This window comes from Belonocnema kinseyi, chromosome 8 (assembly GCF_010883055.1).
Source record: "Belonocnema kinseyi isolate 2016_QV_RU_SX_M_011 chromosome 8, B_treatae_v1, whole genome shotgun sequence".
Lineage (NCBI taxonomy): Eukaryota > Metazoa > Arthropoda > Insecta > Hymenoptera > Cynipidae > Belonocnema > Belonocnema kinseyi.
Window position 1 is genome coordinate 65,127,279 of NC_046664.1, and position 22,232 is coordinate 65,149,510.

The 22,232-nt window shown below is 31.3% G+C and overlaps 1 protein-coding gene across 2 annotated transcripts in view; it reads left to right on the plus strand.

Moving 5' to 3' along the window:
• Positions 1–22,232, plus strand: part of LOC117177775 (receptor-type guanylate cyclase Gyc76C-like) — a 245,150-nt gene that overhangs the window by 205,109 nt on the left and 17,809 nt on the right. For both annotated transcript variants that reach the window (XM_033368688.1, XM_033368687.1), the window contains exons 5-9: positions 15,802–16,108; positions 19,272–19,418; positions 19,532–19,737; positions 19,856–20,015; positions 21,777–21,931. In XM_033368688.1, the coding sequence (XP_033224579.1) occupies positions 15,802–16,108; positions 19,272–19,418; positions 19,532–19,737; positions 19,856–20,015; positions 21,777–21,931 (975 nt within the window). The remainder of the gene's footprint in view (positions 1–15,801; positions 16,109–19,271; positions 19,419–19,531; positions 19,738–19,855; positions 20,016–21,776; positions 21,932–22,232) is intronic.

The following is a 22,232-nucleotide window of genomic DNA, read 5'->3' on the forward strand; positions in this document are numbered from 1 at the left end:
CCCCCCAGGTGATGTCACAAATTCGAACACCCCGCTCCCCTTAAGTCAATATTTTTTCAACTTCATTTAATAAACGCAGCCTTCACAGCCTAAAATGTTCTTGAAACAGAGGAAGTAAGGTGATTTTTCAAAATAATAGGAGAATAATAGGGGAATAAATACTTTCAAATAAAATAATGTAGGTATCATGCATATTGAATTCCATATGGTTGAAAGTGGAATTTTTAGCCGAAATTTTTTTTTTAACAAAGATATGAATTTTCAATCCAAAAAGACAAATTTTCATCAAGAAAGTTAATTTTTCAAGTTAAAGAGAATATTATTTTAGAAAATAGTTGACTTTTAAATAAAAAAAATACAATTTTTTAAGAAACACTTCATTTTCAATCGAGAAAGATAAATTTTCAAACAAAGAAGTAAACCTTTAAAAAAATTAATTTTTAACAAAGTAGTAGTAGTAGTTGAAATAAATAGTTACATTTTCAACGAAATAATTAAATCTTCTACAAAAATATTTAAATTTTCAACCGAGAAGATTAACTTTGTACAAAAAATTTAATTTTTACCAAAATAGTTGAATTTTCGATCACAAACGATGAGTTCTTAAGAAAATAGTTGAATAAAGGAAAATATAGATAAATTCTGTGCTAAAAAGAATGAACTGTCAAATAAAAATAGTTGCATTTTCATAATAGGTTCTATTAATGCAATTTGAATTTTACAAAAAAAAAAGACAAGAAAAGGGGAAAATTTCTTAAAAATACGAGGAAAAGGGGGAATTCTTTAAAAAGGAGAAAACGGAAATAGGAGAAAGAGTGTAAAATCTGTAAACGCATTGAATAAAGCTAAAGACATACAGCAATAAAATTTAGATACTTGTAAATAAAATCACTCACCCCTATCTACGTCACTAATCGTCAGAAAATACAGAATCTCTTAACTCGGCCCTCCTCTCGCAGTATAACATTGTTTTTAAACGACAGGAAAATGGGCTTCCACTCATCCCTCTCTAGAGCGCCGACTTCACGGTTTACCCCCCCCCCCCCCCCCCCCCCCCCCCCCCCCCCCCCCCCCCCCCCAACACTGAGTGTCCCTTTGTTAGTATCGTATCACAGTGCAAGAACTTGAAGTTGTAACAAAAAAGTTTTAAAAAGTTTCGATATTCTTTGTGGCAATAAAATTATTTTTGTAAATGTATGAAACATGTAATCACAATGTTTTTATAAAAGTCCCTAAAAATAAATGTTTATTTTACTTTTATTTTTATTTACATACAGATAAGATGTTTTCAAATTTTTCCAACTTCTCTGTCACAACTTTAAGTTCTTGCACTCCGATAGGGAAATTCTTTAGAATAATGCTCATAAGCTGTTGGCGATACTGTGAAAAAATAGCTGTAGGATGAACCCAAGAACATTGAAAAATTTTTATTATTACGGAAATTTAAAAATAATTCTTTTAGCTCTGACGTAATTAAAATTAAGAGAACTGAATCAGTCATGAGAAAAGAGGTGGTCAAAAACATTCGCACGGCGGTTTAGAACCATGCCCGAAACCGCACTTAAATGAGATTTCCAGTATATATATGCAGTAATCAAGAAATTATCTAGTTGGGCAGGGCAATAGGCTTATGTTATCTCTGATCATCTTTCTGGTTGGAATTTTCGTGGTTGATACAGTAAGTGAATAGAACTTTTTTTCAATTCTTTTGAGTACGCGCTATCTGTGTCTGAAAGTGAAATAAAATGATTCAATCCGATGTTAAGAAAAATATTGTGCAAAAAAAAGGAGTCGCAGCTCATAATCGATGCTGCTGCGGTCTTTGTAGAAATTACAGCCTTAGGAATGCATACTACGAAAAGTGTAATTTTTATTGTATAAACTTTTCAAAGCCATATCTGAAGTTTAGAAAAGGAGAAATTGATCACAGAAGCACAGTATTATACGTAAGAGACTGTGATTAAAGCAAAAAGTCCGATAAATGGGTAAAGGCATGCTGTAACCTCACCCTGCAACTAATTCGTTTTTTTTTCCTTTGTCGATTCCTTCCGACACTGCAGCCATCTTTTTAAATGAGTACAATTGTGTCCTTCTACACTCAATTCTGCTATTAATTCTGCATTTGGCACATCTTTGGCATCCAAATTAATTTTCAACAATGGCACATTTGCACACATTTTTACCTCAGTTTGTCAAAAGGAACCGACATTTTTGATCTCGCGGGAGGTGTTATGGCGGCCGCGTTTGCGCACCTCTAACTTCCGAATTGATATGAAACGGTCTAATGCGAAACATGCATCTTCAATTCGATTCAAAACTAAGTTTTCAAAGGAACGCAACATTTATGTGAATTATTTTCCTCGCTTCATTGGAATGGAAGCTTATCTTCTTTGACCTTCCGTGCACTTAATGGTCCAGTCATCTGGTCGGAAAAATAGGGGAAGATGGTCACTTCTGGAGGAGTCATTTTTTTCTCTTAAGTAATTCATTTGTGGATGCATAATATGGGGTCAGATTCTGTGAACAGGATTTCGTCCCGGAATACGGAAATTTTTTGGGGTAAAGGTACAAAATATCACATTCCATTGGATTGGTGCTTTCCTGTGCATTTGAGAGGTGAAAGTCTTCTTATAAAAATTAAATTAGATACTATTCTGCGTAAAACTAAAAAAAGAATGTTGTTCTATCACCAATAGTTTCGGAGTTACGGCCTTTCAAAAAACCCGGATTTTTTTCAATTTTTTGCCGAAAATCTTATGTTTGTTTCGTTTCTCTTTAGCTAAGATCCTGATGGCCAGATATAAAAATGGTCAACAGATGAATTGAAGCAGACGGAAATACCTGTCGTTTCATAAAAAGAACATTATCCTAACTATAATATATCGCGAGTTAGCACTTGCCAAATGTGACAGAATTGTACCTACTTTAATTTTTTTAAGAACAAATTTACCTCTCAAATGGACAGAAAAGCACCAATCCAATAGAATGTGATATTTTGCACCTTTTGTCAAAAAAATGTTCGTGTTCCGGGAGGAAATTCTGTTCACAGAACCTGACCCCATATTATGCACCCACAAATAAAGTAAGTACTTAAGAGATAAAAATGACTACCCCAGAAATTACAATCTAAAAGTACCAGATAACTGGACTATTAGTAGTTTTCGTTGACATTTGATTTATGTTATTGCAAATTTTTCAAATAAAGTTTCTGACTTGTAGATTAGGTATTCAAGAAAGATTGTGCATTTTGAGAATAGAAACACTCTTTCATATATTATAGTAAACTTTTTTATTATAATGGAATGTTAAATACTCTTATCTAAAAAAACTGGCTGTTGTGATAGAATCTTTAACATTCCGACTTTTTCAGCGACATCCGATCTTTGAAAGCTTCCCGTTATTTCAGTTTGCCCTTCGGCTTTGCGCAACGAGCAACAGGTGTTGGGTCTCCCGTTACGAGTCACATTCGAGAAAATTCGCAATATTTGCAAAGTATCAAAAAGCTTCCTTTTATAATCGATTCCTCGTTTTATAAAAGTTCCTCTAATTTCTTTCCAAGAAGAAATTTCGAAAAATGTGATGCGTACCGTTCTCAAATACGCATTATTAGGAGCAAAAAAATGCTATAAAGTGAATAAAAGAATTTACCTTTACCTTATCTCTGGTAAATTGATAATAATAAGATCAAGATAATTAATTTGAAAGAATATGAAGAATTCATGAAATCCGGATATAGAATGTAAATAACAAAGCAAGCTCATTTATTATGACAAAACGAGTTTGCTGAAACAGTTCTCGGTCAATTAACGCACTACAACTTGCTAATTAGACTCAACTGCAATTGTGAGATTTGATCTCAAATACGAACGTGAAACCTCGCTGAAAGGAATAAAAGGCAAATCTAAATCTAGCATTAGCGGTACCACGCACGGGCGTAATAGGCTTTATGAAAACCTATCGCATTTGGTAGGAAGCTTGGTAGGCAAATAGCTAAGTAAGATAGGTATTAGGTTGAATTTGTAGGCTGGTACCTACCACGCACGCCTCAGGTGTGATTTTCTGAGTAGGTACCTGAATCTTAAATCAATGCAATCGTATTGTAAATAAAATAAAAAAATAGAATGGAAGATCAAGACTTAAAGCGATTTCAAGAAAGTTGAGAAATAGTATTGGAATTTAAAAAATGTAATTTTACTTTGAGATAATCATTAAATTAATTTAGGGACGCAGTACTTAATTTAAATTTTAAAATTTATTGCAATCTCGATTATTTCAAGTAGAGATTTAAAAAAAATTAAAATCAGTTACCAGTTTTTGAGTATTAATACCTTTGATCAAACTGAAGCTATTTTATCAGTACTGTCAATATTGAAAAAGGCAATCATAAAAAAAATTTAAGTTGATCCAAAATTAAAATATTAAAACCTCAAATTTTGGAAGCCTAAATATAGCGCTAATTAAATAGGAATAATTTTGACAAAGGTTTGAATATTATAATTGATTTCATAGTATACGATCAAATTATAAAGGTTAAAAAGACCTAATTGAAATAAAAGTAAGTGTAATCTATAGTCAGTAATTTGAGTATTTAAAAAATCCAATTATTTTCACTATTTTCAAACATCCAATATTTCGATTTCAGCTATATAATATCTTTGTTTAATGATTTGATATATGATTTATTAATAATAATAGTAAAAATAAAAGACACTTGAAAGCTCAATTTTAAAGATTGTTTCCAATACCAGTGGTTCATTTTCAACGATATTTGTGGCCAGGTCAAGGATAAGTATGATCATTATAGCTATACAATTTTTTCCAGGTTTAACTCTTGCAGCTGTATTTTTTATACGTGCCCAAATTCATATTTATGGGGTGGAATCACCCTTCAAATTTTTCGAACAATTATTTAAAAAATGTAATTTTCAATGAAATTAATCATTTAAAGAGAGTGTCACTCTTGTTTAGGCTGAAATTATATTATATTGGAGTAAAATATTAAATGTTTAACCATCGTTCTGTGGCTAACAAATAAAAATTCCTGATTTTCATCTAAATTAAATTTTATTTTTGAATAATTCATGAACTGATATAAAAAATACAAGAAGTTATATTATTTTATGCTATGTCTTAGATTCAAAGTGTTGCAAATTTATTATTGGGGTATAGAAAATTTTACAGATTTATTTTATTTATTGCCCATAATATTTTGTAGAACACAAAATTGTTTTACCGTACTTACATGTATTCTACGAGCTATTATTCACATTTATTACACACGGTAAAAAAAAATTGAGCTGTGACAGGGATATTATTCCTTATTATAGCCAAACATTAGGCTGAAAACGAACGAAGGAATTTAGAAAGATCCCTGGATAAGCGAAAATGAATATCCTTGACCATTTTCCATATACCAGGGATATCGTATAGTCAAACCCCTAATAAGTATAACTATAATAGGGATATTAAGAATAGGTGTATGAAGCAATTGTCGGAAGAGCGCCGGTGCATTATGGGAGCAGCGAAATAAAATAGCGACGGTCTAATCGGGAGCAGTGACAGTTGAGATTTACTTGGACAATTAAACGCTTTTTACCACTTAAAATGTGCGCAATTGTTAATATTAAATGGAATTTATAATGAAGTAATAGCAATTTTCATTTGTTTCGACTGTAGACGATAACTATATTGAAATATCAAGAAACGCGATAAAAACAACAAACTTGACCTTCAAATGCATTACACGGATTTCAGGGAAATTCATTTTCGCGATACCAGAATAAAAATTGGCTATTGTAAGTTAATATATTTCTATAACAACTAAATATTTTTCTAATCTGAAGATAATACAATTATACATAATCTGTCGAAAATAATAAACTTTCCAACTTTGCAATTTTGCCCAAATCCTGATTTACGAGAACAATTTACATAAAGTAACTAAATGTGTAACTCTTCTAACTAAACGTTTTACCTAATTCAAGCGTACACTTTCTTTGAGTTTAATATATTCTCTATTCACTCGTTCGCCTCAAGAATTTTTTTTCCGTGCACACATGGTGATCGTGAAATAAATGTTTGATACGCAGTGATTTTTCACACAAACAACATTTAATAACTGGCGCCTTATCACAATGTGGACATTAGACTTGTAAAGATTTTTCCAACGCAAATTCTACGGGATTTTTAAACTGTATTATCCTGCTGTCTCCATATAATCACTTTTATATCATGAGTACCTACTGAAAAAGGTTTTTAAATCTTGGAGAGGATAGTTGATGGGAAACGAGAGATTGGTGTTTAATAATATTGTTTTTAAAGAGGATATTCATGTCAAAATTTTGTAATGAAACATTCGACAAACGTTTAACAACATTTTTCTAAACTCAAAATCCATATAGTCTAAACGGCTGGATCATATCGATGGGTTCTACGAAGAATAGACTATCTTTTCGTTTCCGTTAAGAATTAGGCTAACTTCACTTAGCTACACGGTAAAAAAAAATGGAGCTGTGACAGGGATATTATTCCTTATTATAGCTAAACAATTAGCTGAAAACGAACGAAGGAATTTAGAAAGATTCCTGAATCAGCGAAAAGAAATATCCTTGACCATTTTCCATATACCAGGAATATCGTATAGTCAAACCCCTAATAAGTATAGCTATAATCCGGATATTAAGAATAGGTGTCTGAAGCAATTATCGGAAGAGCGCCGGTGCATTATGGGAGCAGCGAAATAAAATGGCGACGGTCTAATCGGGAGCAGTGACAGTTGAGATTTACTTTGGACAATTAAACGCTTTTCACCACTTAAAATGTGCGCGAATGTTAATATTAAATGGAATTTATAATGAAGTAATAGCAATTTACATTTGTTTCGATTGTAGGCGATAACTATATTGAAATATAAAGAAACATGATAAAAACAACAAACTTGACCTCCAAATGCATTACACGGATTTCAGGGAAATTCATTTTCGCGATACCAGACGAAAGATTGGCTACTGTGAGTGAATATATTTCTATAAAAACTAAATTTTTTTCTAATCTGAAGATAATACAATTATACATAATCTGTCGAAAATAGTAAACTTTCGAACTTAGCAATTTTGTCCAAATTACTGATTTATGGGAATAATTTATATAAAGTAACGAAATGTTTACCTCTTCTAACTAAACGTTTTACCTAATCCAAGCGCACACTTTCTTTGAGTTTAATTTATTCTCGATTCACTCGTTTGCCTCAAGAATTTTTTTCCGTGTAAGTTTTCAGGAGGAATAAATAACGTATTATTTTTCTTAATATTTCCAACGAATTCAAAACTTCAGCTTCTTGTATTACAGTTTATAATGTAATTTAGGGTCCTAAAACTTTCAAAACAAGACATTTTAAAGGATTTGTATTTATTTTAACACAGCTACGTGTTAACTAAATTTTATACAAAATGAAGTTAGCCTGAATCTTAACTGTAACAAAAAGATAGCCTATTCTTCGTGGAACCCATCGATATACCTGTGGTTCCTTTTGGAATTATTTTAGGTATGACAGTTTTACCAACTGATGAATGTAACATGTAATAAATATGAAGAACACACAGAAAAAACCAGGGGTTCACTCATGTTGCGGCTCAAATGAAAGTTGGTGTCATTTGGAACTTGAGCTCCAATAGATACCTGTAGAGACCCAAGTGGGTTCGTTTAGAGCATCGACATATAGAAATGGACCGGTAATGCTGTGGGGAGAACGGTAATGGACTCTAGAGAGAGAAAAAATATATGAGACGTAGACCTATCTCTTTCTAGATAAAGCTGATTGGTCGAGAATATTTTCTTTGTGTGAAGTTTGGCGCAGCACAGGACCGTACTTGTGTCGCGCGTGCCCCAATAATGTGACGTTTGCCGCACTTTTCAGAATTGATTTATTTATAATTTAATGAATTATAATTTATTCTAAATAAATATAGAAAATGGTGGCAGCCTGTGTAGTTTGTGCGCGTTGTCAAGACGTTTATATGGGGATATGTTTTCATACGTAAGTAAAGTTATTGAATATAGTAAAATAAAAAATTTTAGAACAAGAACAAAACCTCAAAATATGAAGTTTTGTACCTATGCAATACGAATGGTTATTTTTTTTATTTCATAGAAATATTGTTCAAATTTTCGACAGTTTTTGCATTATTTTTGAACTCACAAAACGATTATTATTGTAGCATTTTCAATCCAATTTCAAGAAGAATTTAAGGTTACCAAGTTTTTTAAATAATCTATCTGAAACAGGTTATTTTACATGAATGTTCTTTAAAATTAAATTTATTATAACTACAAATTTCTAATGTATTGTTTATCTTTTTTTTTAATTAACCGTACAGCATATTTAAGCAATACCCGGGGCCACCAATTCACTTGACAGAGTCCTGAAATAGATAAAGGCAGGTCTACGTCTCATATGTTTTTTCTCTCTCTAGAGCCCATTTCAGTTCTCCCCAAAGCGTTACCGGTCCATTTCTATATGTCGATGGTTTAGACTTCAGAGCGCACTTGAAAAGAACAGCATCAAGAACAATTCATAATCCAACCGTTTGCAAAGTCGGGCTGGTAAGTTAGCGATTTACAGAATATGTCGGTAAAGCAAAGACAAACGATATTGATATTTATTCATTTTTCTTCTTAATTGTTAAGGTACACTTATTTTAGACATTTTAATACAAAATTGGCTTAAATATACACCATCTTTAAACTACCATGATTTAAAATCATTGGTCAATTTATAATTGGAAATATAATGCAATTTTATTGATTGTCAGTGAAAATTTATTATTTGCCTAACCCATTTTAACCTACCCTTAAAAGTTATAAAAAATCTTTAAAATCCAGCACATAATTTTATTGGAAAAATCTTTGATGTACAATTAATAAACTTTTGCAATTAATTATTATTAAGTGAATCTTTTAGAAGCATAGTCTTCACCAAGCACTATTAAGATCAGCTCAGCCAATTAGCCGTTATTAATATTTTCAAATATCACAATGACCTTATTTGTTTTAAATTAAATAAAAGTAGAGAGGCTTCAGAAACATTTATTTTTGCATTCGTTTTTGCAACAACCCTACGTGCCTCCTAACAATGTATTTGTACTGTTAAAAAGTAACATATGTAATTTCACATCTCCCCATGACAGCAAACATATTACTCAGGATTTCATTGCTTATACTGTTCATTATACTTAGGGTACCTTTTCACGAAGGCCTGTTTTGAATTAATCGTGGAATTAATATTTTTCATAGGATTCATTTCTATCTGTTTTGTTGATTTATGGAAAATTTGATTGGCTGAGAACCTAGAAACGAACTCGATGTTTCAAATTAATTCATCCGTTTATTCAAATTCGACTTCCGTAAAAAGGTACCCTTACTTTATAAAGATGAAAATATACTTAGGGTATTTTCTTAAAATAAAGAAAGATATTCAAAAGTATTAATGCAAGATTCCCTTTTTAATAATTGAATATTATTGATAATGACTTATTTATAAATGTGAGCATACAGAATAAGTTTATTGACCAATGACTTAAGACGAATATTTTTTTGCATATGAATCAGTGCTCCCCATTTTTGGAACTTCTTGAACTGCGTACGCGCCAGCAACACTATTTGTTGCTTTTAGAGCGCGCATTTTAAATTGTAAAAATATTCAAATGTTATATTTATAACAAATAATGATTGGGAAATGCTTTAAAAGTGATTTATTTATCCTAAAATAGAATTTTGGAGTGACAGATAAAAAATATTGTGATTTTATTACAAAAAGACTTTTTTTATTTGGACTTTAGAAGAAAACAAAGTTTTCAATTTATTTTTAGTAACTTGATTGATTTTATTTTAGGTCAAATTGTTGTGAATGAAAACCATAAAAATTAGAAACTCGACAGAGACAAGATTAATCATTGAGCTAAAAAATTGCTTTCTTTCTCGGAACGCGGAATTCACAACATATTTTAAATTAAAATCGAATTCAAATTTTATTTGTCACTTCAAAATCTTATTTTAGGATTAAGAAATTACTGTTAATGCATTTTATAATCATTATTTATTATAAATATCAGATTTGAATATCGACACTATTCAAAATCAGTGCGCCAACAGTAACCAATTGTGTTGCCGGTGCGACGCAAGCGCAGTTCAAAAAGTTGCCAAGATTGTGAGCACTGAAATGAATAAGTCTTTATACTTACAAGTTTGCTACATAACCTGCAAATGATATTTATCAAGTTATTATATCTATTTAAATTACTTTATTATGTTGTAATTTTATTATCTTCATTAATTTATGCCCATCAGAGTTCGATTGCATGTGTGATTTAAGATAAATATTGTGTTATTAATTAATCGTAATATCGAAGTGGGCAAAGCGAAAAATAGGTTCTTTAGGAATAGGCTCAATTACATTTGAGATCCTTTCGAACCCCAAGTGTGGTATTATGTAGAGCTCATTTATCGTTTTGGGTTCTTTTTCAGCAAGTAGGGTTCATTTTTGTTGCAGCTGCTTTCGAACCAAAAACGGGTTCCAATGGAAACTTCAGATTTTTCTGTGCAATATCTCATAGAATATATACATAAGTACCGTAAACAAATTTATTTTCTACAAAATATTATTAGAAATCTTTTTTTTTTTAATTTTGTATACCACAATAACTCATTTGCAACACTTAAAATGCTTTATAAATGTGAAGCGTATTCTGAAAATGGTTTAATCCTTTCGAATCATAATTTTTGTTCTTCATGTCTGTAGACTGCAATGTTTTTTATTTCCACAATGCTTTTTGTCCTGAAGATCATTTTTCACGGCAACCATTAAACTGCAATTATTACTATTGTTCAAGATAATGAAAATTTATATTAAGGGTAGTTTACCCTATTTAAATCTGAAATGGAGTGTAAAAGGATATAGCGTCTTGTATTGTTTATACTACTTCATTAATCATTCAAAAATAAAATTTAACTTGAGTAAAAATCCCATGAGACGGCCGTTTAATGGGATGATGTTTAGGAATTTTATATTTTAGTAGCTTACACTGCTTTTAAAATTATTAGTTTCACTGAAAATTATATATATTAAGTGATTATTCAAAAACTTTGAAGGGTGATTCCACTCTCTAAATATCAATTTGGGCACGTATGAAAAAATAGGTGTACTTTATTTGTTAGTGCTCTAATTGATACTTCAGAAAGAATCAAATCGGAGACGGACTTAGAAGTTTAGTTTTAATTAATGAGGCCCTATTACAGATCTACTGAGAGTGCAAAATTGATTCCCAATCCTTGGTGTTAGAAGAGTGCTTCCTCTTGAGTAAAGTAGCATAAAAAATGTATGAAAATTTGGAAATTGGATGTTTCGGCTAGTTTAGGGGGTGCAGCAACCATGGCGGTGGTCGCCGTTAAAAGAACTGACCCCAAGTTGTCACGTTTAATTAATATGTTAATGAGCACATGCCACATTCCAGCATGGAGCTCTCCTTGCACTCCGGAGTGTCCGTTCATTCTGTTCCCCTGTCTCCTTTCGTCCACGGTTTATATTTAACCGCGTTGCGTGCACTAACTCATCACATGCAACCTGCCTGTTGCGTCCTGTATATATGATTGTATGTATATATTTGTGTAAGTATGTATTTAAGCTTATATGGGCGAGCATGTGTTCAGTATAAACGTGTTTGTCTTATGTACAACTGCAAACTTTTCTACATGTGGTAATGTATATAGTATGTAAGCATATGATGCATGAACGCGTACGTATATACCGTTCCCAACATGACACAGCCCACTCTGGTTTGGTTGTTCACTCGACTCGCGTACTTTTCGACTCTTCGATTGAATCCGTTTCCTTATCAGAACCCATGCGGCATATGTGAGGCTTGGCAGCCATTGGAAGCGAGATAAACAGCCAAAAAGGCTCTCGACTTTTATCCAGAAATATCCCTGAACAGGGAAATTTCTCTGCAATAAGAGATTCTGCACCTTTACCCAGATTTCAACATTCAATTATAACCTGCTGGGCGCCCATTCGTTTGAAACAGGTCGACCGAAGAGTTTCAGTGCCACTCCTCTCCCTCCTCTAATTTTTTTGGCACATTCTGCTTCAATTTTACATTCTTCCTTTACTTATTTGAACTATTTTTTGTTCTTTTCAGTGACCTGTTACACTTAATACAAAGTCTGTCCAGAAAGTATACAACTTTGTGGTGTATCAGTAGTAAGATAATACTAGACAAAGGCAATTATATCCACTTTAAAGTAGTCCCCTTTGGAAGCCACAAGCTTCTTCCAGCGATCCTCTTCCACACTCGGAGGTTGTCTTCGAGGCTGTCAGTTTCCAGTTGGAATGCGTAATGTTGCGCAAAATGCTTGACTGAGTACCCACACGCTGCTGTCCTTCCGAGGCGAGAGTCGCAGCCGTCTCTCGCCCTGCGCGCTGAGAAACTAAATGGGCCAGCAATTCCAGGAAGACCGAGAACATGGAGACAGAATCCGAGAGTTGGCTGCACTTCATTTTAAGATACAGTCATTAATCACAGGGCGCGAAGTCAGGAATGTATGGGGGCTGCCGAAGTTACTTTAGGCCGTGTTTCGCCAGAAATTTCTGAATAACCCACGATGAACAGTCGGCACATTTAAAACTTGGTACTGCTTTGTCGAGCGTTCAAATCTTCACATCCATGGAAATTTTGTCCGTTTCATGATTAAAAAATATTTCTATTTATGATTTAAATTTTTTGTTTTAAATCATAAAATCAAGAAGCATTTATATTTCCCAAATTCTGTTATTCTCACTTTTATTTTTCTTAATAACGATTTTTCATCATTTTGTTCTTCTGAGTTATTGTTTTCTGTATCTTTTATTTCCCGAATATTCATTTGTTACAACTCTTTTCTAAAATATATTTTCCAACTCGGAAAATAAAATGTATGCCAAATAATGATTCGGAAAAATGCAACTTATTTTGCATAGTAATTGACAGACTGTAAAATGAAGTAAATGGCAATTTTAACAAATACAAATTAGATATATTGACGTTTTGTCTGAATAAAACATTAATAAGGCAAATTGAATAGTTCTTCGATTACGTGAATTGTATTAAATAAGTATTAGCAAGAATATAATTTGCACGGAAAAAATTTATACGTAAAAAAGTCACGAACTAGTAGCTAGGTGTCGGATATGAGATAAATTCATTGGACATTGATGTAATTTCGTAAATAATATGCGAATTTTGAGAAAGAATTGACGAACTCGATATGACAAGTCTAAAACCGCTCATCACTTTTTTCCCGTAAATAATTACAAAAATATTATGAGTGATTGGGAAGTTTCACAGACCACTCACGAGCTTGCCCGTCAAATCTGGGAACTAAGCCGTAGATTCGTCTTTACGTGGCCCGCACACACTCTCACCCACCCGCTCGGTGCGTATGAGCACGCGTATGTGTGGTTGGAATTCGTCGGATGAGTGGCTAGAATTTTTATTATGATTACATTGTTCAGCCTCGATGGCTGCGCGTGTTTACGCACTCATTCTTTATGTTTAGAAACTATCGAGATTGAGGTTTCAAATCCTCAGAATTGTGCGAATTTATAAATATGAATTAAATCCCACAAATAAAATTTTTCCTTTTTTATATTCAAGTCTAAAATTTTCAGGAACTATTCGTAGGAAATTCGAACTGTTCGTAAAAAAGTTCTAAATTTATCCATGCATTTTCATAGAAATACACTGAGAGACTTTTTGTTAGAATAAATGATAAAAATGAATGAGAATTTAATATAATATCGTTTGAAGTTGCCATACAAAGCATATGACAATCTCAAACAACTATATGAAAAATAACTCTCTCCACCAACAAGATTTAGCCTTCAGAAGGAGGAACTAAATACACAAATTAAATACAACTAAAAACATAAACACGCGTACAATTATTATATACTTAATTTATTCACTACACACATAATCGCACACTCAATCGATATGAAAAATCGAAACGTTTGCGGCAAGATTCGAACCTAACTTACCTAAATCACTATCGCATTCCCTAACAACTAAATCCCACGGCTAACTTACATTATGGAATATTTGGTCAAAATCTCGGTTAACCGGCGTCGCTTAAAAACTCAGGGCATTATGATTTTCAATTGTTAAATTGATTTTTTATAAAATACATTTTTTAACTAAACTGATAATATTCTTATATGAATAACATTCTCTAATTTGATATCGCAGTAACTCAGTATAATAAACTTGAGTGTATTTGGATGTAATATTTTATAAATTGTACTCAGTGAATTAAATCTTATTACCTTAGTGTATAAATTTCGTGATAAAGAATTCCTAATGTTTTAAATATAATATTAAATGAATTAATTTAAAATAGAAAGAGTTAACTTTTATTTTAAATATTGTGAATCATAACCTTTTGGCTCGATCGGTAAATGGCGGAAACAATCGATCTCATATTTCGGTCAATTTCATATTGACAATATCAATTTCTAAAGTACTTTTTTGGACATTATGATATTCACTATTCTTTTTATTCAAATTATTTTTCGAAAACTCACTAAAAAGAATATCATTTTTTGATAGTGTTAATTCTTGAAATGGAAATGCATAATATTTCGTATTTAGAATACTACTTTGTCGTCTTCGTGTTTTAAATACTCGTATGATAATTTTAAACTTCGGAACTGAATTACGAATAAATATAATAAAACCTCGGTTTTCCCTATTTTGGAACGATATTATACTAAAGTCTAATTCATTTATTTTATTAATTCTAACGAAAGGTCTCTCAGTGTAAGGATTTAATGTTTGATTTTTTGGTTAGATTGCAGAATAGGGGCGTCACCTCTATTTTGACAGGAAAAACATTTTTTTTTTGCATAAAACTATTATAACCTTAGTTGAATGATAAATGAATCGGTTTGATGACGCAAAAAATTTTAATTATTGTTACTTTTGTTACTATGAAGTCTCAAATATGGGTCTGTCACGATATATCGCAATGGTCATATTTAACGAGAAGTTGGAAATTGGTAGTGATTTGACCAACATTATTCTTTAACTAGTCATAGGGGTGCCTTCCCACCCCCACGAAACGTTGGAAAGGGGTAGGGTTTTGATAAAATTATTTTTGTGACCTGTCAAAGGAGTGTTTCTGGCCGTTTTTATGTTTAAGAGCACCTAAACGGTGAATTAAATATGGTTATTCTGATATCGTGACATAACAATATTTAAGTTATCGTAGTTAGAAAAGTAACAATAATTTTAAACTTTTGTCTGGTCAAATCGCTTCATTTATCGTTCAGTTACAGATTCTAATAGTTTTTTGCTGAAAAATACAATTTTTCCAGCAAAAAAAACAGGTGACGCTCCTATTCTGCAATTGCACCGATTTTTTATCCCGTATCCGAGACTTAGCTACAAGTTCGTGACTTTTTTATGGATATTTTTTTTTAAATTTATATGTGTGGGGAACATTTATGCCTCAACCTAAAACCTTTCTGCTTTTAAGCTTTGAAGTTAAACAAAATTCCAATCTGGTTTCTGGTAAACAAATACTCCATAAAAATTGAAGGTAAAAGTAAATTAAAAATCTTGTATGCCAGAATTTATTCCAGGAGTAATTATTTTGAAGAAATTTAGAAATGAAGTTGAAATAAGCGAATTCAGTTGAAGAAATTAAATTTCGAATAAATACATTAAGTCAGTATAATAAATTACTAATACAAATATTTTATTTGTGTTACAGAAATGTTCAGATTACAAGGCATCGACAGTAAACACCTTTGCTCGAACTGAACCACCGGATACTCAAGTCACAAAATCGGTAATAGCCCTATTACTCCATTATGACTGGAACAAATTCACGATCATCGCGGAAAACGCCTGGTCGACCGTCGCTAAATCGTTGGAGGATCAAGCCGTCAAGCACAATCTCACCGTTAATCATCGTAGATTTGTCGAAGATCGGCACGTTTGCTGTGCAGAGAGGCTACCATGCTGCCAAGTCAGCATTTGGTTTCAACTTATACAGGAGACTAAGAACATGACTCGAAGTCAGTTTTAATTTAAACAAATATTTTTTTATTTCAAGTAGCAAATGTGCATTATTTTTTTATCAACAAACAACGAGTGATTTTGTTGAGGGAAATCGGATCTTCAACTTTGAACGGCCGCAATTTCGTCAAAAGTTTCGTTTTTTTAAATGCTTCAATTCTGCACTAAAAAATTTAATAAATTAACGACATATTGTTTATTTATTTTTTTCATTTCCGATAATCAATGGTTTAAAAAGAATCATGAAAAAAAAACTACTTTTTCCTTTCCCGATTGCTACTGTCCATTTTTTTGAGGCGCGTAAATATTCTCCAAATTTTACTTTTCCTAATGCCTATTTTACCGAAGTCCATTGGGCAAAATAACAATTTGCCTCAGTTTCCATTTTTCCGAATTCGCATTTGTCCTAAACTCTATTATGCCGAATTACATTTAAGCATAATTTTTTTCCCGAATTACCATTTTTAATCTATTTTATTTGTCCGAATTTTTCCATCCGAAATAGTGAAATGGTAGCAAATGGCAATTCTCAAAAATAATGAAGGCAAATCGTGATCCTATTAAATAAATTTCAGTTAAATAGACGTTTTGTAAAAAGAAGAAATTGGCAATATTCGTGCGTTTTATTGTATCATAATCTACATATTTATCATATTTTTACTTTGGATCGGGAATTATCTTCTTCTATCGAAAAATCTGTTTTTTTATATTTTATCTTCTTTTTATTGTTTATTTGAGAATCAGAGAGAGGAAATTTTGATTGTTTCATGGATATTATACCATCAAAGTTAATTGATCTTCAAGTATATGAACACTTATAAGTACTATACAGTATACCATCGAGTACCGATCTTACGTTCTTTGAATGTTTATTATATGAGTAAAAATGTGTTCTTTTGAATAGATCAAAGGCCACCATAATTCTATCTAAAATGAGTCGGGATGAAAGCATTTCTTCACATTTTAAAGAAGATATTTTTAAAATAATGCATATTTCAATTGTTTATTGTTAGAAAAACTCGAAGACATCTCATATTCTCAGCAGAGAAAATATTGAAATTTTTTCAATATTTTTGTTAAATATGTTGCACCATGCAAGCAAACATTTTCACAATGATAAACTCGTACGATTCTATACTCACCTCTAAAATGAGCCCAAGAATATTGAAAAATGTTTATTATATTATATTTTTTTGAATTTTAAGAAAACATTGAAATTTGCACATTTTATCTAGAATGCCAATAGCTTTCAGCCTATTTAAGAAAGAAAAATCAACTCTCATATATTTGTAATACATTTTCCAAGTAGGAAAAATAATCTAAAATTCACACAATTAGAAAAAATTAATTTGAAAACATTCTTTAAGCAATATTAAAAAAAAAATCTTTCCATAAACTGAGGTAAACATTTATGCCTCAATTAAAAGCAATCTTAATGGCATCCATAGGCAACTCTGCAGATTTGAGCGAATCTTGAGCTTAGTGTGTATATTTAAAAAACTCTTTTCATTTTGATGTTTAATGAACTCTTTTATAATTAACATTAAATTAACTTAAGCAAGCATTGATTAGTGTGATGGTTAGTTGATCGCGCTGTAAAGGTGCTTGAAAAAATAAAGTAAACTCAAAGAAAAGTTGCAATAATATGCAGAGCTGCTTGTTTTAGTTTTGTTTTCTAAAGTCCATTACAATCAGATTTTCTTCTGGATAAATTAAAACTAAAAAGGACTCGTCTATACGTACCGAATTTGGCAGACTTTAAATGTGAAAACTTTTTCATTAATTGACACTGAAAATCTTCTTTTCTTTTTAGCTTGCATGCAAATTTGAAAAAAAAAAAAATTTTTTACAGGGTTGCTATAGTTTAGGGAATTCCAGGAAGTTTGAAAAAGACCGGAAATTTAAAACTGATCAGGAAAATTCTGCGAATGTCAGGGAAAACTTAGCAGTCAGGGAATTTTCGATAAACTGAACATGAAGGTCATTTTTAATTATTTTGTTGAAAATCCAACAGCTTTGTTAAAGTCATTTTTTTTTTAAATTGATTTATTTTTGTAGAAAGTGCGTATTTTGGATTAAATCACAACTATTTGGTTGAAAATTAATCTATTCTAGTTGAGGATTCGACTATTTAGTTGAAAATTTGTCTTCTTTGGTTAAATTTAGGTATATTTAGTTTTAAATTAATAACTTTTTCGGTAGAAAATTTAACTACCTAGTTAAAAGTGGAACTGCTTTTTTGAAAATTCATATTTTTTATTGATTATTGATCATTTTAGTTGCAACAACTTTTTAAGTGTTCAAAATTGAACAATGTTAATCTTTTGTTTTACTGAAAATTTAACTGATTATTCTATTTGTGGTTCAAAGTTTATCTTTCTTAGTTCGAAATGCATTAAAATTAATTTGTTTAACCGAAAATGGAACTATTCCATTTTTGCTTGAAAATTTATCTGTTTTAAGTGAAAATTCAATTATGTTGTTAATAATTGGTCTTTTTTAATAGAAAAGTAATCTCAGTTGAAATGTCATTTTTTTTTCTTTAAAATTCATTATCTAAGTTACAGATTCATTTTATTGGTTGAAAATTTCCAAGCCTTTTTGTTTGAAAATTAAAATGTTTTTCGGTGTTAATATCAACTGTTAAACTTTTCACTGAAAATTCGTTTTTGCATCGAAGGTTCATCACTTTGGTTGAGAACTCAACTGTTTTGTTGAAAAATCATGTATTTTACGTATGTCTTATGTAAGTTTTGGAAGTAATTCTATATGACTGTTGTCGATAAAAGTGTTTAAAATAAATTTAGAAAGACACATTTTTTGTTGTGAAGATTACTGATCTCCTGAGTAAGAGGTTGCTTTTATATCTAAAATAAAACTTTAGAACGACAGGGAGAAGTCAGGTAATTTTGAAAATGGGATTTCAAAGCAACTCTGTTTTATTCTATTCTAATTAGAACATTTTCAACTCTCGACTACAGTGCTCTTAATAATCTTGTAAAATATATAATCTAAATTGTTCATTGAAAATTTAGGAAGATGGGAAAATTCTATTCTTCATTTTGCTCAGTTGTTTTAATGCCTTCATAATGTATATAAATAAATAAATAAATATATATATATATATATATATTTATTTATTTATATCTAAATTCTTTCCAGTTTACATTTTTTTGGGAACGGCGATGTCACTATGGGACCTGATGAATTCAATGCAAAATCAAAGGCTCTTGGATAACGGAGAATACATGGTAATTTTCGTAGACATGATGACCTACTCACAAAAAGAGGCGCAGAAATACTTATGGAGTAAGTATAAGTAAAACATTGTATTCGACTCTAGGAACTTTAGGAGTCAAAATCAATTCATTAAATTTACATAAATCAGTGAACTCGCTATCATATCGCCTTGAAATTCACAGGACCCGACGACCTCGACACTCTGAGAAATTGTCTCGAACCCAAGGATTTCCTCACGAAGGCTAAATCTCTCCTTGTAGTCGTTTCCACCCCACCTACTCAAAACTACGAGAAATTCACCGAAAAAGTACGGGAGTACAACAACAACTCGCCCTTCAACTTTTTAACTCCCAATTTGTTTGTCAATGGTCCAAAAAAGTTTGAAAAGGTAAAACTCACAATATGAAAATTCTAAAACAACTCATTTCTTCGAATTGACACTATTTTTTTTAAATCAATTATACGGTACTATATGTTTTTGAATTTTAATTGGCTAATTTTTTCAGTATGTGTCTATCCATGCAGCATACCTTTACGACTCTGTTAAATTGTATGCAAGGGCACTGGATCAGCTTATAAGAAACAATCCAAATAGTACTTTGGAGGAAATCGCTAGCAACGGAACTTTGATAATAGAAACGATAATCAAGAACCACACATATCAAAGTTAGTGTGAACAAAAATTCATTTTAATCAAAATTATTTGAAGGCTGTCAAAAATATTTGGTAAAAATTATGTTTATCCTGCTTTATGTAAATACCTCTAGACTTCGAAATTTCTTTAATAGTGTTTTTAACTAATATAACAAATGATGGGGTATCAATTTTTTAGACTCTTCAAACTAAGAAAGGTTTATCGAAAATACAGGGTGGCCACTGCACTGCGAAATGCCTGGGAATTTTTAAAATCCAGAAAAAAATCGGGAAAGGACAGTGTACTCAATGAATGAGTCACTTGAAATTCGTCCAAGTGGCTACAATTTCAGTAGACAATTTCGCACTTTGTAGCGCCACTAACTGTATATTGTTGAATTTAAAGACGACATAGTGTAAATTCGTTTAATGTTCAGTGTACAATTATGTGTTTTTATTTTAATCTTGCCAGAGAGTCACTTGAAAGAATTTGAATGACATTACTTTCAGATTAGATTATAAAAAATTGTTTTTTTTTTCAAAATTTTTAATTTTTAAATTGTTATAGTTTAGAAATTTACCGTTTAAGTTCGAAACTTGGTAAATTAGAAAGAGATAATTTCAAATTTAAAGCATTAATAAGTTTCGCAATTTAAAGCTTTGCAAATTCAAATATTTAAAAGTGAACAGTTTCAAATTGAAACCCTTAAGGCCCTTTATCAGAATGTCTAATCGCGTCCGAATTTTGAGGCCACACGTTTGAATATGTTTGCCTGGTTTTTTGCATACCTCATCTAAGTAACGATATCACAATTCAAGCAGAGCCGTTTTTTCGATAAAATGTTTATATTTTGTTTAATAATCAAAAAGGGAAGAACAATAGTAGTAACACGCAGTGTTAGCTGTATATGCATTTTCGGCGCGTATAATCTAGATTATAATCTATAATGTAATATTGAATAAAATTGAATTTTCAGTATTTTCTGGTTGAATCCTTAAAGATTCTATAAAATCTCAGTAGGTTTGAAGTCTTGAATATTCAATAATTTTCTTAAAATTTTTTTAATGAAAGAACTTTGAATTGAAAGTGTTAAATAATTTTAGATCGAAACCTTATTAAATTGTTAAAAGTTGCAGAACCAGAAATGATTGCCTCTTAAGATTTTAATTATTACTATTTCAGAACGATCTAATTTGAATCATTTCAGTCTACGTTTTCCAATATCAGTTTTATACTTTATAAGTTATACAATTTAAAACTAATACCTATCATGAGATATTGAATATTTTTGAATTATTGCTTTCAACATTATAAAACTTTAATTTGGAAGGGAAATTTTGATATAGAAAATGTTCAGACTCAAACTAATTGAAAAATTGCAATTTATAAAATAAAGCCTTTTAAAAGTTGAACGATTGTCTATTTACGAAATTTAAAATTGAATAGACTAAGGTTTTAATTTCGATAATTGGACAATTCCAAATTGGAAGCGCTTCAAGTTGTACACTTTGGGGTGGAAGATTTAGGTAAAATCTTAATTTAAATTGTTCAAATTTTTTTTCGGAATCTGAAGTGCCCACCCTCGAAATGGAAATTGGAATTAAAAATTGAATTGAGGCTCGGGATCGAATATAATACATACATTTTTGTTGGACACGAGCGCATATTTGAATCCCTTATAAAAATATTTAACAAATTCTTCCTTTTGCCTTTGCAGGATTGATTTGCGTTTGAGCTTTAATTCAACTTGGAATGATGAATTAAGGTTTCAACATATATATTTATATTTCTAGGCGTTAGCGGGGCGACCATCAAGCTCGACAAAAATGGAGATTCGGAGGGAAATTTCTCTGTACTGGCTGTCAAGAAAGACCCTTTTCAATCTAATAATTTTTCCTGTGATTACCAAATGAAACCAGTCGGCCGGTTCCAGCAGGGTGAAACTCTAGTGAGTGAGTCATTTACAGCATCCATTCAGATTATCTTGTTCTATAGTCCATTCACCGAGTGAGTAGAGTTCAAGAGGTGAAGGTGGCGGAAGGTCAACCAATGAAAATTATAGCACAAAGAATCGACTATATAAATGGGCCTTTTCCTTTAAAATTTTACCTTGCAGAATCCTTTCCTACTTGATCGGCGAATGGACTATATCAAGGTTGCTACAGAGTCTGAAAAATGTGCAAAACTTGGGAAAGTTTGAGAATTCGGAAAATTTCGAACATTATTCTCTACTTAGGGGCCATACATAA